This window comes from Podarcis gaigeae (assembly GCF_964106915.1).
Source record: "Podarcis gaigeae genome assembly, chromosome: 3".
Lineage (NCBI taxonomy): Eukaryota > Metazoa > Chordata > Lepidosauria > Squamata > Lacertidae > Podarcis > Podarcis gaigeae.
Genome location: NC_139680.1, coordinates 65,893,582 through 65,911,176, shown reverse-complemented (window position 1 = coordinate 65,911,176; position 17,595 = coordinate 65,893,582). Strand labels below are relative to the sequence as shown.

At 41.7% G+C, this 17,595-nt stretch overlaps 1 protein-coding gene across 3 annotated transcripts in view; it reads right to left on the bottom strand.

Annotated features, from left to right (window-relative positions):
* Positions 1–7,633, bottom strand: part of AKAP12 (A-kinase anchoring protein 12) — a 67,043-nt gene extending 59,410 nt beyond the window's left edge. For 2 of the 3 annotated variants that reach the window (XM_083731965.1, XM_083731966.1), the window contains exon 1: positions 2,036–2,739. In XM_083731965.1, the coding sequence (XP_083588091.1) occupies positions 2,036–2,182 (147 nt within the window). In that variant the 5' untranslated portion in view covers positions 2,183–2,739. Of the gene's footprint in view, positions 1–2,035; positions 2,740–7,346 lie in introns of those variants that run through there. The other variant, XM_083731968.1, reaches the window with a different exon arrangement.
* Between the last annotated feature and the right edge of the window lie 9,962 nt (positions 7,634–17,595).

Genomic DNA, 17,595 nt, shown 5'->3' with positions numbered 1-17,595 from the left:
ATAATGTTTTATTATTGGCTAGATGTTACTTAAAATAATATATTTATGTTTCTGAATAAACATTTTCTGATTAATTCTTTCTAGACACTGGCACAGCTAATATTAAAATAGTCATATGGTTTATCTTTCTCCCAACAGCTGGAATCACGTGGGTAAAATGCGTAAGTCCCTTCCTGGAACCTAAAGTACAAGAGGATTCGAAACATAGTAAATAATTTATGCTTTTTCACATAGCTTAAGAGACGCTGGTTTGACCTTCTTAGCAGGAATTTTTCTTTCTCAAGCTTGAAGCCAGCATTATTTTATCATCTTGGTCGGATACTTTGGTCACATTTCATGATTTCTGCAGTTACATTTCTGTAGCTGAATTATCTCACAGCAACAAACTGTGCGTACACTGTGAAATTTTACTTTGGAAAGGTGTCATCAGAAGACATATTTCTTTCAAGTAATTAAAACTATTTGTTCCATTTTAACTTCTTTTTTAAAACACTTTTGAAAATACCACCCTCAACAGTGAACACTGTAGGACAGCAGCTATGGAAAATTCTTCCTGGGAGTTAAAAATCTGAGACTCAAGGTCACAAAAACAAAGTCACAACCAGTTCTCAAGCTTTAGAAACACCCACACATTAGATTAGGAAAACAGCAAGCTTGAAATATTCCATCTAGAGTTTAAAATAAGTATCTAAATTGTTTTTAAATAACTTTATTGAGCTAAATCAGTGTGCTTAATAAACCTGACTATTTTCTAAAAAGTAAAGAAAAATACTTATTGGAATATTGGTGGAAAAATAGCATAATGCAAGAAACCATCCTTATCCGAAACAATAAATTTTGTCTGGAAAATTGCAAAATGTAACTCAAAAAAGTGCACAGAAAATGTGTATTAAGAGAGCCTTTTATGCTTCTCAAAGTTCTCTGTTGCTATTTGTATGTGTAACTTTTATGAGGATATTCAGTAAAATTATTTGGTTAGTTAAGGATACAGCTTATTACTTATAGGAATATCTGTAGTTCTAGAAACTGCAGGCATTTATTTACAAGTATCTCCCTGCAACCAATGCATACACATTATTCATATAATATGCAACACTGAAGAATGTTCAATAACTTGTCTATTCTGAACACGTGCTGTACTTTGAAGCAGATCGATATGAGGAGGGGGCAGGATAGAGCTGCTTTTTTAAACACTTGTCAGTGCAGAAAACACCAAGGGACTAGTCCTGGGTTTTCCGTTTGTTTTCCTACTCCCACCCCTCACTTTCGGATTACACACACCTCTCACTTTCATCCTCTGAGAAAGAAAAGAGGCTACAACTGCAGCAGCCCTGGGTACCACCAAGCCCTGGCTGACTGCAGGACTGCAGTCCTGGCACAGCACAGTCCACTCCCTGCCGTCCGGCCATAGGGTGGGGTCTTTTCTCACACCAATCCGTACATACACACAAAAGGGAAACCAAGAGGGGAGGCTGCCTTAACTCGCTCCCCCCCCCCACCGCAATACCTTGCGCACAGGAGCCTAAACTAGGCGAGATGCAAAACAGCCAAATACAATAGGGCGCCCCCAAAAGCTCCCAGGGAAGAGGGCATGAGGTGATCCGCGGGGGGGGGGGTGGCGACGCCAGGCCGCGCTCCTGGGGGGCCTGGGGGCTCCCCGAAGCGCCTCGGCGGCTACTCATCCGCCCTTCGCCTACGCCAAGTACTTTTTTTTGGCCGCCCTTCTGACAGACAAAGGGAAGAGAGGAGTTTATTACTGCGGAGGTGCCGGTTGCGCAGTTCCCCGCCTCAGGAGAGCCGAGCCGAGCCGAGCGGCCGCCACGCCCCACCCCGCCAAACTTCACCCCTTTTTGGGGGGTTGGAGAGGACGCGGGCGGGGGGGGCGAAGGGGAGGCAGGTGCCCGCCAGCCCCTTCGCAGGTGCTTAGGCGCCCCCCTAAAGTTTGAGTTGACTGAGGCGGAGCGGCCTCAAAACACACACACCCCAGCCCCCCTAGCTCTCTCCCAGGCGCGCAGCATGGCAGCGAGGCTCGTACCTTGGCGGGATCCTCCGGCTGCTCCGGCTCGGCCCCCGCCGCCGCCGCCGTGGGCGCTTCTCCCGCAGGGCTGCCGGGCTGGGACTCCTCTGCTGCAGTGGCCCCGTCCTGCGGGCTCCGCTGCTCCGCAGAGCTGCCGGCTCCCATGGCTTCGCTCTCTTCGGTGAGCGGCTGCTTCGCGACGCCGGTCTCTCACCTCCGCTGCCCAGACCCGACGCTTCCCGCCCAGGAATGATAAAAGAGAGGAGAGCAATAATGAAGCTGTCCAGGCAGCTGCGCCCTTCGCCTCAGCCTCGGCCGCTCAGCGCTCTGCTCAAGCTGCGACTGAAGGAAACCAGTAGCTTTCTGCAAACTCCTTTAGAGAGCTGGGGGGGAGGAAAGAACAAGCTCCTCTCTGGTCCTCCCGCCCGCCTCTCCCTCCTGCTCCATCACATGAGCAGAGCCTCGGACACGCCTTGCAGCATCAAACCTGGACTCGAGAAGGGGCGGGGGGAGAGAAAGAGAGAGAGACAACATCCCGCCACCTCTGACCAAGGTGGCTGCCCACCCCCTGGCCTTCTTCGCCCCCTCCCCGCCACAGAGATAGTTCTTTGACTTTTCTAAGTGCCTCTTCTAAGGAAGAGTCGCCTCCCGCTCTCGCCATCGCGCTAGATTAATGGGCCTTAATTCCATTACCGAGAGAGCTGGAGGGAAAGTGGCTCTGCAGATTACGTCTCCGTGACCTTCAGCTGACGAGGCATTTTTGAAGTGCTCCCCACCTCCCACCCCAGCAAAGGCAGGCGGCCGTGCCTACTGTAGTACGCGAAGCATAAATCACCAGGGACTAGAATTGCCAAACGTCCCTTATTTCAACACTTCCCATGCAGCAAAACACAGGGAAAAAATGGGAGTAGATCAAAGGTGGCCAATTTCTATTTCTGCAAGTGTTCCGTGCAGAGGCGTACCTAGGCTTCTTTGTGCTGTTGGCAAGGAGCTGTACCAGTGCCGCCGCCGCCGCCCTTGTCTCTTGAACCCTTGACCGGTCACCTAAGGAGGGAACTGAGACGCCTGTGTGCCTCACCTGGCACACAGGCAGGCGGGCTCCGAGCCAGAGTAGAGAGACATTATTTTTGTGTGTCCCTGGGCCCGTGCCATTGGCGGCCAGCTCGAACGGCAATGTAACACTACAGAAGAGACTGGCAGACCTGCAGGCCTGACTCCTATCTAGGCCCACAAGCCTGGTTTTCAGGTTGATGTGAAGGTACCCTGTCCTGTGCTATCTATGTGATAGTCTACTGCTGGTTAGTGATTTGTCTAATTTATTCTTCTGGGGGTTTTTTTGGGGGGGATGCAAAGTGGAATAGCATTAGATCTGCTAGATTTGCCAGTAAAATAATTGCCATTAACCAGTAGCATTGCAAAGCCATGGAGACAGGCCTAACCTGAATCACTAGTATCGTATTTTGATGTTTGGAGATTTTCCAGAGATCGACAAGAAAAGTGCCGTTGCAGAAATGTAATAAAATATTGATGGCTTTTTATTTCTTCATAAGATGATACTAAATTGGCAATGACTGAAATGTCTTTCAACAAAATTGAAAACAGATATTTTGTTTACTTTGAGTTATTTTAAAAAGTCCTAGCACTTTATACCCTGCAATCTAATACATGTGTATATGGGAGTAAGATGCACTGAATTCAGTGGGACCTAGTTTTGAGTAGACATGTACAGGATTTCACACATAGTTTTCCCCAAAGAATACTGAGAACTGTAGTTTCTCTCTCATGGAGCTATAATTCCCAAGACCCTTAACAAACTACAGTTCCCAGGATTCTGGGACATAATAGTTGGATTTTCTCATAGCATACAGAACGGCTTACCTTTCTTTTGATATTCTTAAAGTGATAGCAATATCTGCCACTCACCCATTTTTACTAAAATGTATTTGGTCAGGGTTTTGTTTTCCAATGAAAGACTGCAGTCACAGGTCACTCCCAGCATTAGACAAAGAGAGGTGGTCACCTCAGTTGGCAGGTACCAGAGACAGAGAGTGGTGGCAAAATGTTGGAGGACAAAGCTGTGCCCTTCTCTCGTTTTCTTCCCCTTGTAAGAAAATACTGATTTATATATATATGAGACTTTAGAATTGCTATAACACCCTAAGCAGGAGCTATTGAGTGTTGCCACCCCCAGCGTCCCTGGATCCCCTAAGCAAGTCTGTTCCCCTTCAGTGTGATGGGAGATCTTGTACTACTGAAGTAAAGTTCACTCAACTTCCGTAAGGAAAATGGAAAGGGGGGCACCATCTCCTTTGTCTGAGGTAGTAAACTCAGCCCAAGGTGAAATGCTTTGCTAGGTGTGGGGTTGCATCTCACACAGTGTGTTATTCACGTGCACTGATGTGAATAGTTACCTGCTCAAAGCCATGCAATAGTCATGACTAGACTAGACTGAGGAAGTGGTTATACAGTTATTTATTATGTAAGGAATCTGAACCCTAGAATGTATTTGTTCAAAGATGAGCTTGCAACTCTAAGCACATATGGAATAAGGTTCATTGATATTAGGGGTTTACGGGACGCAGGTGGCGCTGTGGGTTAAAGCCTCAGCGCCTAGGACTTGCCGATCGAAAGGTCGGCGGTTCGAATCCCTGCGGCGGGGTGCGCTCCCGCTGCTCGGTCCCAGCGCCTGCCAACCTAGCAGTTCGAAAGCACCTCCGGGTGCAAGTAGATAAATAGGGACCGCTTACCAGCGGGAAGGTAAACGGCGTTTCCGTGTGCGGCTCTGGCTCGCCAGAGCAGCGATGTCACGCTGGCCACGTGACCCGGAAGTGTCTCCGGACAGCGCTGGCCCCTGGCCTCTTAAGTGAGATGGGCGCACAACCCCAGAGTCTGGCAAGACTGGCCCGTACGGGCAGGGGTACCTTTACCTTTACCTATCCTGAGAGTATGATTAAGTGAAAATGTAAAATATATGTGCATTTGTAAAAATCCATAGTTAAAGGTGCAATTTCACTTACAGCTTTGTAGAGGAACCTATCTAATTTCCCCCCAACATATTTTTCTTCCACCAAATTTCAAAAGGTATTTACAGAGTGTTGTTAGTTCTCCTAATATCTGATTAGTGAGGTTCTGTTCAGTGTAAAGCTGACAAAAAAGAAGCCAACAAAGCAAGGCTTCAACCCCTAACGCTGCATCAGAATAAATACAGATTTCTTTTCATGCAAAACAGGTCCTTTATGCTATTTCCAATAGCTCAGGTTAAGTTACAGTGGTGAACAAAACAGAACAAGGAACATAGGATTGTGTGTCCTGATACTGAATTAATTCAGCTTCCTTTCCCATGGTGCAGTAGTTGGCTTAATACAAGTACCTAACAAATTCATAATTGCTGTTTAAGTAAAATTTCAGCACAAATACTTGACTCACTGATAAATGTTTAAAGCATTTTAAACTATATTTTAAACTATATGTTAATAGTACAGTTTTTTAATCCTTATGGTTATTTACTTTGGGTTAATCCCATTCCTTTTTTCCTACATCTACCAGTAAACCACAGAGTCATTTCAACATTTATTTCTGCAGTTGTTTGTAAAACCAAACGTTCATTGTTCCAAGGTAATCATTTCAACTAATACATTTTTTACTATCAGCTTCCCACCACTCTTCACACTGTAAGAGCTAATACAGTTTTTCAGGATAGGAAATTATTATTGTACCATTATGAAGAGGATACAGGGTGGGTTGCCATGAGTTAGTGTTAAAACAGTTATTTGTTGGATAACTGATATGCCGTCTTAATCCTATTAGGAAGCATGTGCCAGCAAAACAAAGTAAAGGTATTTAGAATCAGGGGTTAATGGGCAATATTTTTATTCTGTGTCTTACTCAAAACAACATGTTAAATAATTGAGGCAGTTAGAACAGGATAGTGAATTATTGATATTATTTTTTTAAATGGAGGAGAGTATGTGTAAGGTTTTCTTTAAAATCTTTGTAATGTCTAATCCTTAAGTACGCATGTATGCTATACTTTTGTTTTCACCAATCTTTGATTCACAGACTTCTCTTTTCATGGGCTATCCCACCTTACATGCATTTCTGTTAGTACAGTACTTTATCCTTGAGTCCCTTTCTTTATTAACTTCCTATTTTCTTTGTGCACTAATAATGACTTTCAAAAGGTGAGAGAACAACACCATTTATAACATAAGTAACTGACTGTGTACCAACCTGGCACCTTCCAAACATATCCTAGGAACTGCAAAGCATTTGAGTCCCTGATTATGTCTCATTTTCAGTTGTGTTTGCAAGAATGTAATTATGTGTTAAAAATGAGTTCATTTTCCTGTGATGTTCCCAAAGCATAACAGTACCTGAATAGCTGATAAGAGTTGTAACCAATCTGACAGCTGGGAAGCAGTGTGACAATCAGTTGCAGTGGCATAGTGTGGGTTGCCAGCACCCAGGGCTGCTGGGGGGGGGGTGGAGTATGCATGCACATTCAACTGCCTAACAGCGTCCGCATCACCCAGAAGATGGTAACTGCAGAATTAAGAAAAGTTGTTCTGTTGTCTGGAAAGGTCATTTCCCAGTTTGAATAGAGAAGCTATTTTCAACAGAGCCCAGTGATGGAAGTGCACAGCTGTATTGAGGCAGCACCGGGTGTTGAAATTTTGCACCCCGAACAATTTCCCCCCGGGCAATCAATCACCCCTGTGACTCCCCCGGGCTACACCACTGTTCAGTTGCACTACTCACAAAGAAGCATCCCAATGTGCTATGAGAAGTGGCATAACAACAGTTAAACAGTAGTGGAGCCTTTATATTCAACTGGTTCAAAGGTGCTTACGTATTACATTTGCTGAGGTTAAGTCCGCTGAGAAACCGGTGACACAGGGAGAGTGTTTAACAGACTGGCTTCCTGCACTGCTGTCTTCTAAGATCAGACCAAGGAAATGTAACTATGGGGAACCTGTAGCCCTCCTGATATTTCTGGATTAGAGCACCAATCAGCCCCTGACCATGGGCCATTATAACTGGGGCTGATGGGAGTTGCACTACCGTAACATCTGGAAGGTTTCAGGTTCCCCACTCCAATGCAATGTATGCTATGCAACAATTGCTGTTCTTAAAAAGTAATGCCAAAGGCAGCTCTGAAACTAATGGCCAAAACGTTAGCACGCAAATACATTCTTGTGCTGTTGGTTTCTTGCTACTGAACTTCCAAACAGAATTCCAAATCAATGTTTCGAAACATGGTAAAACCTAATACAAATACAACACCAATGTAAAACATCAAGGTGACACTCCATTATATATAAACACTTACCCAACCTTGTGAAGCTGTTGGAATACCACCAAGGAAAGATAAAAGCTCCTCTGCTTGAACAGATTCTTTTCCCCTGCCCACTGATGGTTTTGCTGCATTCTTAACTGCTGTTTTTCAACTGTCACAACTATGCACTAGAATGTTGGCAAAGTCCAATTGAAGCTCACTTTTAAGAGGAGCCTATAGCTATAGAAATAATAACAGGGTATGTAAAATCAATACCCTTACCATAGACAAATTCAGAGAAATATTTCTAATTCCTCTATACCCCCCATTTAGCACCTAGGTATGTGTTTGTCCACGGGTGGCACTGTGGGTTAAACCACAGAGCCTACAACTTGCTGATCAGAAGGTTGGCGGTTTGAATCCCCGCGATGGGGTAAGCTCCTGTTGCTCGGTCCTGGCTCCTGCCAACCTAGCAGTTCGAAAGCATGTCAAAGTGCAAGTAGATAAATAGGTACCGCTCCAGCGGGAAGGTAAACGGCATTTCTGTGCGCTGCTCTGGTTCTCCAGAAGCAGCTTAGTCATCCTGGCCACATGACCCGTAAGCTGTATGCCGGCTCCCTCGGCCAATAAAGCGAGATGAGCGCCGCAACCCTAGAGTCAGTCACGACTGGACCTAATTGTCAGCGGTCCCTTTACCTTTACTTATGTGTTTGTCAGCCACAATCATCCTTACCTCACTAATTCATTGGCGGGGGGGGGGTAGTTGTCAGACACAGTTTTGCTGCTTTAACACCATTGTTGTTGTTGTTTTCTATACTACCCGTCAACCAAGAATCACATGGCTATAATGATATTTCTGTGAATGAAGTTTCTTCCTGTTTGGGGTGATAAAATTAACCGCACATTGTGATCTTCTGCCTCATCTAATAAGAGGTTTCTGTGGGCTAGAGAAGTAGGAGGGAAAGGTAATCTTTCTCTTTTTCAACTTCCTTGTATCTCAGTGTTATGCTATGCCAACCTGAGATTGTATTAACAATAAACCTTTGATGACAGAATAATAAAACATGTTTACATCAAGGAAGATGTTTAGATAGACTGACTAGGGATTCAGACTAGTCATGCTTTAGTCCCTCTGAAATCAATGTGACTTAAGTTAGTCAATTTATCCCTTTGATTTAAATGAGGCTAAAACATACTGTACCTAATTTAGTCTGGAACCAGTCTCCGTCTGTCTGTCTCTTGTCTTTTTGCACACTTTAGGGACCGTTCATGGGTATAAAGAGATATGAAGGTGTGGTTTGGGAAAATGTTACCTTTCTGATCTGATCATAGAGAGATGCCTTTACAAGATTTGTTTACCTTGCTCAGCTGCCTGTACTTAGTATCAGATTAAACCGTTGCTGTATTTTACTGCTTTTATGAATTTTAAGTGGTATGTTATTTTATCTGCATGCTGGAAACCACTTTGAGGTCACAGTGTGACCAAAAGCAGTCTATATGCACAATCATTCAATCTCATTGAAACAACTGGAAATGCAGTTTTTTGCCCTTTATTCAGCATTACAAGATACATAATTTTGCAGTCTGCTTCTCCACGTACTGTCTGTCTATTCTGTGCAAATGTCTATTCGAAGAAGCAGGTCTTTGAATATAAATGGCTAGGAGACAAGCAGGGAAGGAGGGACGAAGCCTTCATGTCCTACATACCCCAAAGCATCTGGCTGCAGAATGCTGGATGTTAAATATGCTAACCTCTGTGTATTTTTATAGGTTTATGGTATATGTGCTGCCAAAGTGAGCTTCAGGGTGTTGGACTAGATGGGTCTTTGGTCTCATCCAGAAGGCCATCCTAATACCTTTATGTGTTTAGCTTACTGTACTCCGAAACGATTTCAAGATGATTCCTGAATGTTTTGTTAAATAAATTAAAACAAAAACAATAAAAATGTGATTATAGGCAAAACTTGGTAATTTAATGCTTCTCAACAAGCAAGAAGATTCAAATGTGGATGGAAGGAAAGGAGGGAAGCAGGTTTTGCTGCTCAGGGCAACAAAAAACATTGAACTGATTCTGATCACTGTATACCATTAGTAAAAAGGTAAAGGGACCCCTGACCATTAGGTCCAGACTCTGGGGTTGCGGCACTCATCTCACTTTATTGGCTGAGGGAGCCGGCATACAGCTAATCAGGACTAATCAGCTTCTGGTGAACCACAGCAGCGCACGGAAATGCCGTTTACCTTCCCGCTGTGCCTATTTATCTACTTGCACTTTGATGTGCTTTCGAACTGCTAGGTTGGCAGGAGCTGGGACCGAGCAACGGGAGCTCACCCCATTGCAGGGATTCGAACCGCCGACCTTCTGATCAGCAAGTCCTAGGCTCTGTGGTTTAACCCACAGCGCCATCCGCGTCCCACTATATACCACTATATATCCCACTATATATCACTCCATTAGGAGTGAACAAATAAGCCTTAAAGTGTTTGGGGTTTTTTTTTTAATTAGATGTATACATGTTTTGAGAACTATTGTCATTAATAGAAAATCAAGACCTTACCATTCAAGCTAAGATTTTTTTATAGCAAGAGAATCACACAAGGAATCACTGGAGCATACTTCTGAGTAGATGTCTCACATTGCATATTTACGGTATTTAAAATGGTGATACTGAACATTAATCATAGATCAGATATCTTGTAGATGTTGTTTAGCATATCAATGTTATACTTTTGATTATTAAATAATTGAATACTTGATGGCAACTGGACTTCTCTGAGGCCACAGTGTACACAAATAGTATGCCAGATTGTTGTGATGATTGGTAGTATCTGAGACATCAAAATTAAAGGCATATCACGGGACACTCAAAGTGCCAGTGCAGTGAATGAGAGGACTTAGCATTGAGCAAACTACCGTAATCACTGGAATCCTGTAAGGCTTATGTGACATTGTGGCACTATATAAATATCAAGGGTTTTTTCCCATATATATAAAAAAGTGTCATGGAGTTAATCTTTTAAATACTAAGAAGACTCACTCCTTTTACAAGCAGTTTTAAATAGCAAATACATTAATGGGTCAGCCCAGTGAGTGCTCTTTAACAAGTCACTTTTGTTTTAAAAGGCACTCTCACAACTGTTGTTATGTTTACAGCCAGGTGAATCGCCCATATGTCAAGCAATACTTGGTAAGAGTTAAAGCAGGAAAAAGTAGATGAGCAAGAATACTTCCTTGGCTGACCTGCCAGCTTCTATTTTACTGTTTTTGGACTTGAATTTCTCAGCAAGATCAAAATCGATTAGGAGCTGCTTTCATGTCTGATAAAATTATTGAACTAGGGGTGTTTTCTGAACTTCTCAGAAACAGTCAATACATCTGTTTTTCAAGCAAAAGTCAAATGGTATATTCACTAAGATTTGCACAATTGGGTCATCTTCCTTTAATAACTCTTCTTTTATTTTTCTGTTTTGTAAGATACACTGCAGATTCAAAAGCCTTAGCCAATAATAGTCTTAATTGCAAGCAGAGGGTGGAAGACCATATGATCTTCTCATGATCTCTAGAATTCTTTTTCTATGCTAATTTTTATAATTGTTCGTTACCCATAAACCAGGCTTCAATCCCAGCAACAGACTAATGTGCAGTCAGGTACTTTGAAGGGTCGGATTTCCTTGTGCTCTGAGCCCAATTAATATGAGTCAAGAACTGCTTGCTGGAAGGCATGTTTTCTGTAGGTATCCAACAGCTGCAAAAAAGAAACAAAGCTACTAACAGAACAAGGAATTTAAAAAAACAATATTTTGCTCTTGAATAGGAGCTTCAATATGAAGATCTCAAAGTTCCTTTAGGAACAAATGTCTGGTTAAACTGAAATACAAAGAAGTTTACTGACTTGCCAAAGTTCAGAAGGGCGATTTCCACAGGGCATGAAACATTACCAAAACCTACATGTACAAATTCTAGTCTTACCATACCAGCCTCAGCAAGAATTAGGGCTTTCTTGGTGGTTGCCCCGGGTTGTGGAACAGCATAATATGGAGCATGCATCACAGCAGAACCATAGCAGCACTTAGAAGGAAATTAAAGATACATTATTTTCAGTAATATTTTAGGAATTGATGGGGGGGGGTGTATTGGACGTAATTGATGCAGAACTGCATGCGTACTACATAATGTTCTGCAATACTTTTAGTATTCTAGACACTTGTAAGCTGCTTTGATCACAGGATAGACAGAAGAAGAAAATGATAAATGAATGAATGAATAAAACCTGATGGGGTTGATGAAATAATTCTCCTAACTTCAAGAACAAAACCGCCCCTTTCTTTGATCATAGATCAATAAATGTGGAGGAGTGATACAGCCAGCTAGGGACATAAGAAGCTGCCTTATACTGACAACTGGTCCATCCAGCTCAGTACTGTCTACACTGACTCTATAGTCTCTACATTGCTCTCTATAGTCTCTCCCAGCCCTACCTGAAAATGCCAGAATGTGGACCTGGGACTTTCTGCATGCAAGAGCCACTGCCCTTCCCTAGTTGGTCCTGTGCTTGTAATCACTACCTTGGATTAAAAGCCCACTTCTAGAAATCTACTCTTTCATCACCTGCTTATGAATAGAAAATGGTGGTTTAAAACTCCATCTCATAGTAAGGAGTGTGCAGAAAGTGATTTTGATGGATGCAAGAGCATTTATCCAGTGTAACAAAAAGGAGGAAAACCTCGGTGAAAGATTCCATAGCTGACAGATGACATCTGCATAGTTATCAACTTGAGAAGAAATAGATTTTAAAAGACTCAAGAACTTGAACAGCAAAGAAAGACAATAGGCATTTGAAAGAGCGAAACAGCAAAGGGAAGAGGAACAGAGAACAACTGAGATGAGATAAATGAGGGGGAAATGGTAACAGAGAGAACATCACAAGGGGTAAGACTGAGCTGATGCACAAGGAATGAAAACAAGGAAGAATATGTAATTTTGCAAGTATACAGCAATTAATATGCAGCAATTTGTTTAGCAAAACTGAGCCATAAGCAAACTTAAGAGCTTTTACTTAGTCTGCTGTTTAGCTTGTTTACTGCATGGCTGAAATTTCTAGTCCCAGGCCAAACTGTTCTGGGTCATCAAATTAAAGACATCAGATTCTTGCGATGTGGGTGAACATGTGTTAAAAGGCAGCAGGAGGAAAAATAACAAGAATCATATTTTTCATTTATAGAGGTTAATACAGCATTTTAGAGCATGCTTCATGTATGTACCTCAGTAATGCTTCTCAGCCCTTTTCTGAGTATTATTATCACATGTTGCAGATAGAGTACTGAGCGACAAAAGCTAGCCTAAGACTGCAATCCTATAAAGCATGGGTGGCTAACATTTTTTGACTTGAGGGCCACACTGAGAGTTGGCCATCCCTTCAATAGTTGTATGCTAAAGTGTGTGCATGCACTTGGAACATATACATATATGAACTGTATATTTATTTATTTTTTAAAAAAGAATGTTCTGAACAAGATAGTATTTCAAATTGTAACTCCCCTTGGTTTCAGGAACAGTGAAAGTAGGTCAATGCCAGGTACTTTTTTATTGCTTAAGTACAGTAGGAAGGAGATTCAACAAAGCTTTCCAAGGCAAGAGACTGAAGTGCAACACAGTCAACCAATGACATCCCAGGCTAGGGACATTACATCATATGAACAAACACACAGTGGTCAACAAAAGAGGTTTAAAGACTGTCTCAAGGCAAATCTAAAAAAAATGTAGTATAAACACTGACAACTGGGAAGCATGGCCTGCGAGCGCTCCAGTTGGAGAACAGCCTTTACCAAAGGTGTCATGGGCTTTGAAGACACTCGAACTCAGGACGCAAGGGAGAAACGTGCTAAGAGGAAGGCATGCTTGGCAAATCCACACCGTGATCAATTCCTACCCGGAAACCAATGTCCCCACTGTGGAAGGATGTGTGGATCCAGAATTGGCCTCCACAGTCACTTACGGACTCATTGGTAAATCCGTGTTCATTTAAGACAATCTTACTCAGCTACGAGTGATCGCAGAAGAAGGAGGAGGAGGAGGAGGAGGAGGATACATTGCCCATTAGCTTCCCAGTGGCTCCTATTCATGGATGCTGGCACGTACCACGCCGCAAATCTCTGAAGATGTGCCTCAGAATCCCAAGTTTCCTTTATTAAATTATCCTGTATTGCAGTTTTCCTGAAATGTCTGTTACATTCACTAAATCAGGAAGACATTTCAGAATTTTCCCTTTCTTTATCCTACAACAAATATATTAATAAATAATAAGAAATCTCTCAGTTGTAAGATTCAACCCTACATTTCATTTTTACTTATATTTTAAACTTTCAGGGGGAAAATAATATTTTTAAATTTCACAACACTTGGATCTGTAACTGGAAGGCAGTCAAGGTCCCCTTTCTGTTTCCTGGTGCACTCCCCACTTTCAGCAGAAGATGGCTTTCTGAATAACCCATGATGTAACCCAACTGTTTTGCCTTGGGGAAAGCTGCAAAAAAGCTCCCCCTCTTGTGAAATTGACAAATAATTGCACCCTCCCTTCTCGTCCTTAGCTTAGTCCATCACCTACTTTCATCCACATTCCCATCCCTCTTAACTTCCTATTGTAGCTGTTTATAGACATAGATATAGACATAGACAATATATATGAGACACTGCTCCTGTGCAAACCTTTTAAAAATAAAAAGCAATTAAATGATTGGTCTTTGATTTGCTAATATGCCCTCATTCTCATGTCCCTTCACTCTCAATTCATGTTTAGTTGTTGATTCCTGTTTGTATTTTTTAAAAACAATAATAATACAGAGGTTTTCTGCTAAAGCAGTTAAGTTCAAAACTGATCTATTATAAAATGTTGATTTATGTTCTGCAAATGTAGCTCCAGCAAAGAAACACTCCTTTTCCTGCCAATTCTTCCTGAAGGGCCAATTATATTATTAATTTTATTTTTAGTACAGCTGTTTTGTGCAAGAGCAAAAAACATCTGCTTTAGTGCCTTTACCAACAACCAGTGTGAACGGCATGCCACATCCTTTCCTTTGGACTGATAGAAGTAGGCTGGGTAGAAACAGATAGCACCCATTGAATTGTCACCCCCACAATGCGCTATAGTACATCCACAGCTATGTAAAATGCACTTTTGTATTCATTTTTCTTCATTGGATTAACCACAGCTTGGGAATATCTGAACTAATTGGGGAGAAAGTGCATGTTGGATGAGGACATTGTGTAAAAACAAAAACAACAACCCTGTGAAACAGGCACCTTTAAATCTAAATTCAACTCTCATCCGGGTGAGACCACTATAAATTGTGATCTGAAGCAATAATAACACTCAAATAGTTACCATGTGTGGCTCTGAACCTCAGCACTCAAGTGATAATGAAGATAACAAAGATGACACGTAAATCTCATGAGAGGTAATCCACAACGCAGAAAAATACAGGGATGAAACTTGTTTAAATAATGTATTTTGTCTACACTAGGCTATGGTTCAGTTTGTGTTTCAGATAAATATATTAACTGATAAGACATAAGTTATAGTTGCATCCTGAAACCCGCACATGAAAGGGTTGTGGCAAGGCTATGGAGAGAACAGGGTAGGAAATTAATTTTCTGTTTACCTCATTTGACAGGCAGATCTTTTGGTTTCAACCTACAGCCATGCAAATTATTTTATAACAGTTTTTAAAACATGAGAAATTTAATTTTTTCTTAGGCAATGTTAAAATTAATGGTGTTCTTCTGCAGAAGATAAAGACATGTACACACACAAACACACAATCTAAGTTAGGGGGGGACACAGCCATTCAATCTACATTTCATTTGCTTGCTGTTTTCCCCTCTCTAAATTCAACAACTGTATTTTGTTAATTGATTGCACAGTACATCACAATTGGTCCTTTATGAGCATGCCTACAATGTAACAGAAGGCCCAGCAAGTACCAAAGGCAAACAGAGAAACTCTTAAGGATGATTCATCCTTGGGGCATTTTCATTCCAGCCTAAGGACATGCCTTTGTCTCTTTAAGGAATAATCCCTGAAAGATTAGCTTTGCTGCTATGCCTTCTGCAAACTTTGTGTCCTCAAACTTTGTGTAGTCCAAGTGGGTAGGGTTCATTTCCTGCTACACAACAGCGTTTGCAAAGAAGCTCTGCTAACATTGGTCAACTAGATTTTATTACCATAGGTGATAATATAGTCATTGTGCAGTCTGCACAAAAGCATATTTGCAATGAAGCTATTTTCACATTATTTGCTATACTGAAATTCTGTTCAAACATCTTTTTCAGATAAGATATTGGTAATGTTGGGAGAGAGCAGAGGTGTGTAGCAGTTCCTTAAAAATTTGAGTGGAAATTATACTGGCAGGTAGAGTTGCCATATTTCAAAAAGTGAAAATCTGGACAGAAAAGTTTTTGAGGCCTTTTTTTTTTTTTTTTTTGCAAAGTTCTTAGCTTTGACCTAAGCTGGGTTGTTGTTTTTTAAAGCTGCCATATGTCCGGAGTTTCCCAGACGTATAGCCGATTTCCGTCCAGATACTGCCTGCAGCTACAGTATTCCATATATGTCCAAGAAATTCCAGACGTATGGCAACCCTACTGGCAGGGCAGTTTTAACAAATTAATTACATGATTAGTTTTCACAAACAAAATTAAATAAATGGCTCAAACTGTTTTTTATAATATTAACTGCTTCCTGTGTTGTCCTTCTGCTTAATTAGGGGGGTTTCAAGATCATACAGTATTCACTCTAGTACCTAGTCTTGTGTTTTAAGAGAATCCTTAGCAGCTAGATCTCAGGTTCAGTTCCTAGCCTCTCCAGAACTGGATCAGGTGATGAAAGCAATTTCTGCCTATTATCTTGGGTATGCTCTGCTAGTAAGAGTAGACAGAATTGGGCAAAATGCACAAAGAGTGTGATTTTATGTAAATCAGAGCCTAGTGTTCCTAATGCCCTGTCCCACGGAATGGATAGACAAACAGGTTTTCCACAAGTGATAGCTTGTTTGTTTTGTTTTTTAAGGTAAGGCCTGCTTTTGTGGAAGGAAGGAAGGAAGATTACATTTGGATAGAATTCAATACTAGGCTAATAAGATTGCTCTGTCAGCACAAGCTGGCTCCTGCTATAGCTGAATTGAATCCCTCCCTCCCTCTTACATCTAAGACATGTAAGAAACACAGTGGAGGGGTGGGAATAGTGCAAATATACTGCCTGGTGTGGAGGGTGGACCAATGATAGAACCTTTCAGTGGCAGTGCGCTCTCCCTCATTATGGGAAAATTTACAAGCATTCCTGTTTACCCAGGCATTTGATGGTTAATAGACACTGTTCCTGACAGCCTAGAGATCAGTGGTTCAGATAATGTTTTAAATGGATTAGAATGTTCTTAACTGTTTTAAGAATTTTTTTTAAAAAAGTTTTATCATTGCATTGATATGTCTATTGTGTCCTTTGGAGGGAGGGATATAAATCAAACAAACAAACTAATCTGTAGCATATGAGGGGTTAGACTATATCACCCCCGTGGTTCATTCCAACTCTACAATTCTGATTCTAAACAGCTAAAGCGAAGCCCCACTGCTTGCAGTCTTTTAGTTCCATGGTCTGAAAGGTTTCAGATCTTGTCACAAAGAACAGTCAAGATTCTTCATACAGGTTCTCTGCTAGGAATCTGTGGAGTATGCAGATGATTAAGAGGTGAGAGACATTTTGTCAGCTTCTCCACAAGGCTTTTGGCTCCATGGGGGTCGTTTAACAACAAATCTCTGAGCTATGAAAGGAGATGTGTCTGGAAAGAGATTCTCCCACAGTGAGCTGGAATTATTCAAGGTAGTAGACAGACCAATCTGCATTGACCTAATCAGTCAGAAACCTGGCCACTCTGTATGAGAATCCTGGAAACTGAATTTAAATGACAATCCCACCAAATTTGAGATCTCCATTTCAACAATACTGTACTTAAGAAGCATTTGCTATACAACCTTAAAGAAAAGCACCAGTTGTTCTAAATATAGATACATTTTGGTATTTTATTAGGTCTTACAAACAGAAGAATTTTGCTAAGCAAAACACAACTGTCTTTTTCTGCAACTTCCTAGAAACAGGTAAAAACAGCTACCTTAGCTGTTTGTGAGCCTACTTGTATTGGTGTAATTTTTCACCAAGTCACACATTTCAAAGAAGTCTCAGAAATCAAACATGTAGCTGTGCATACCGATCTTCTTTCCTCCTGTTCAACAAATATGGTAAACTATGCCCAGGTA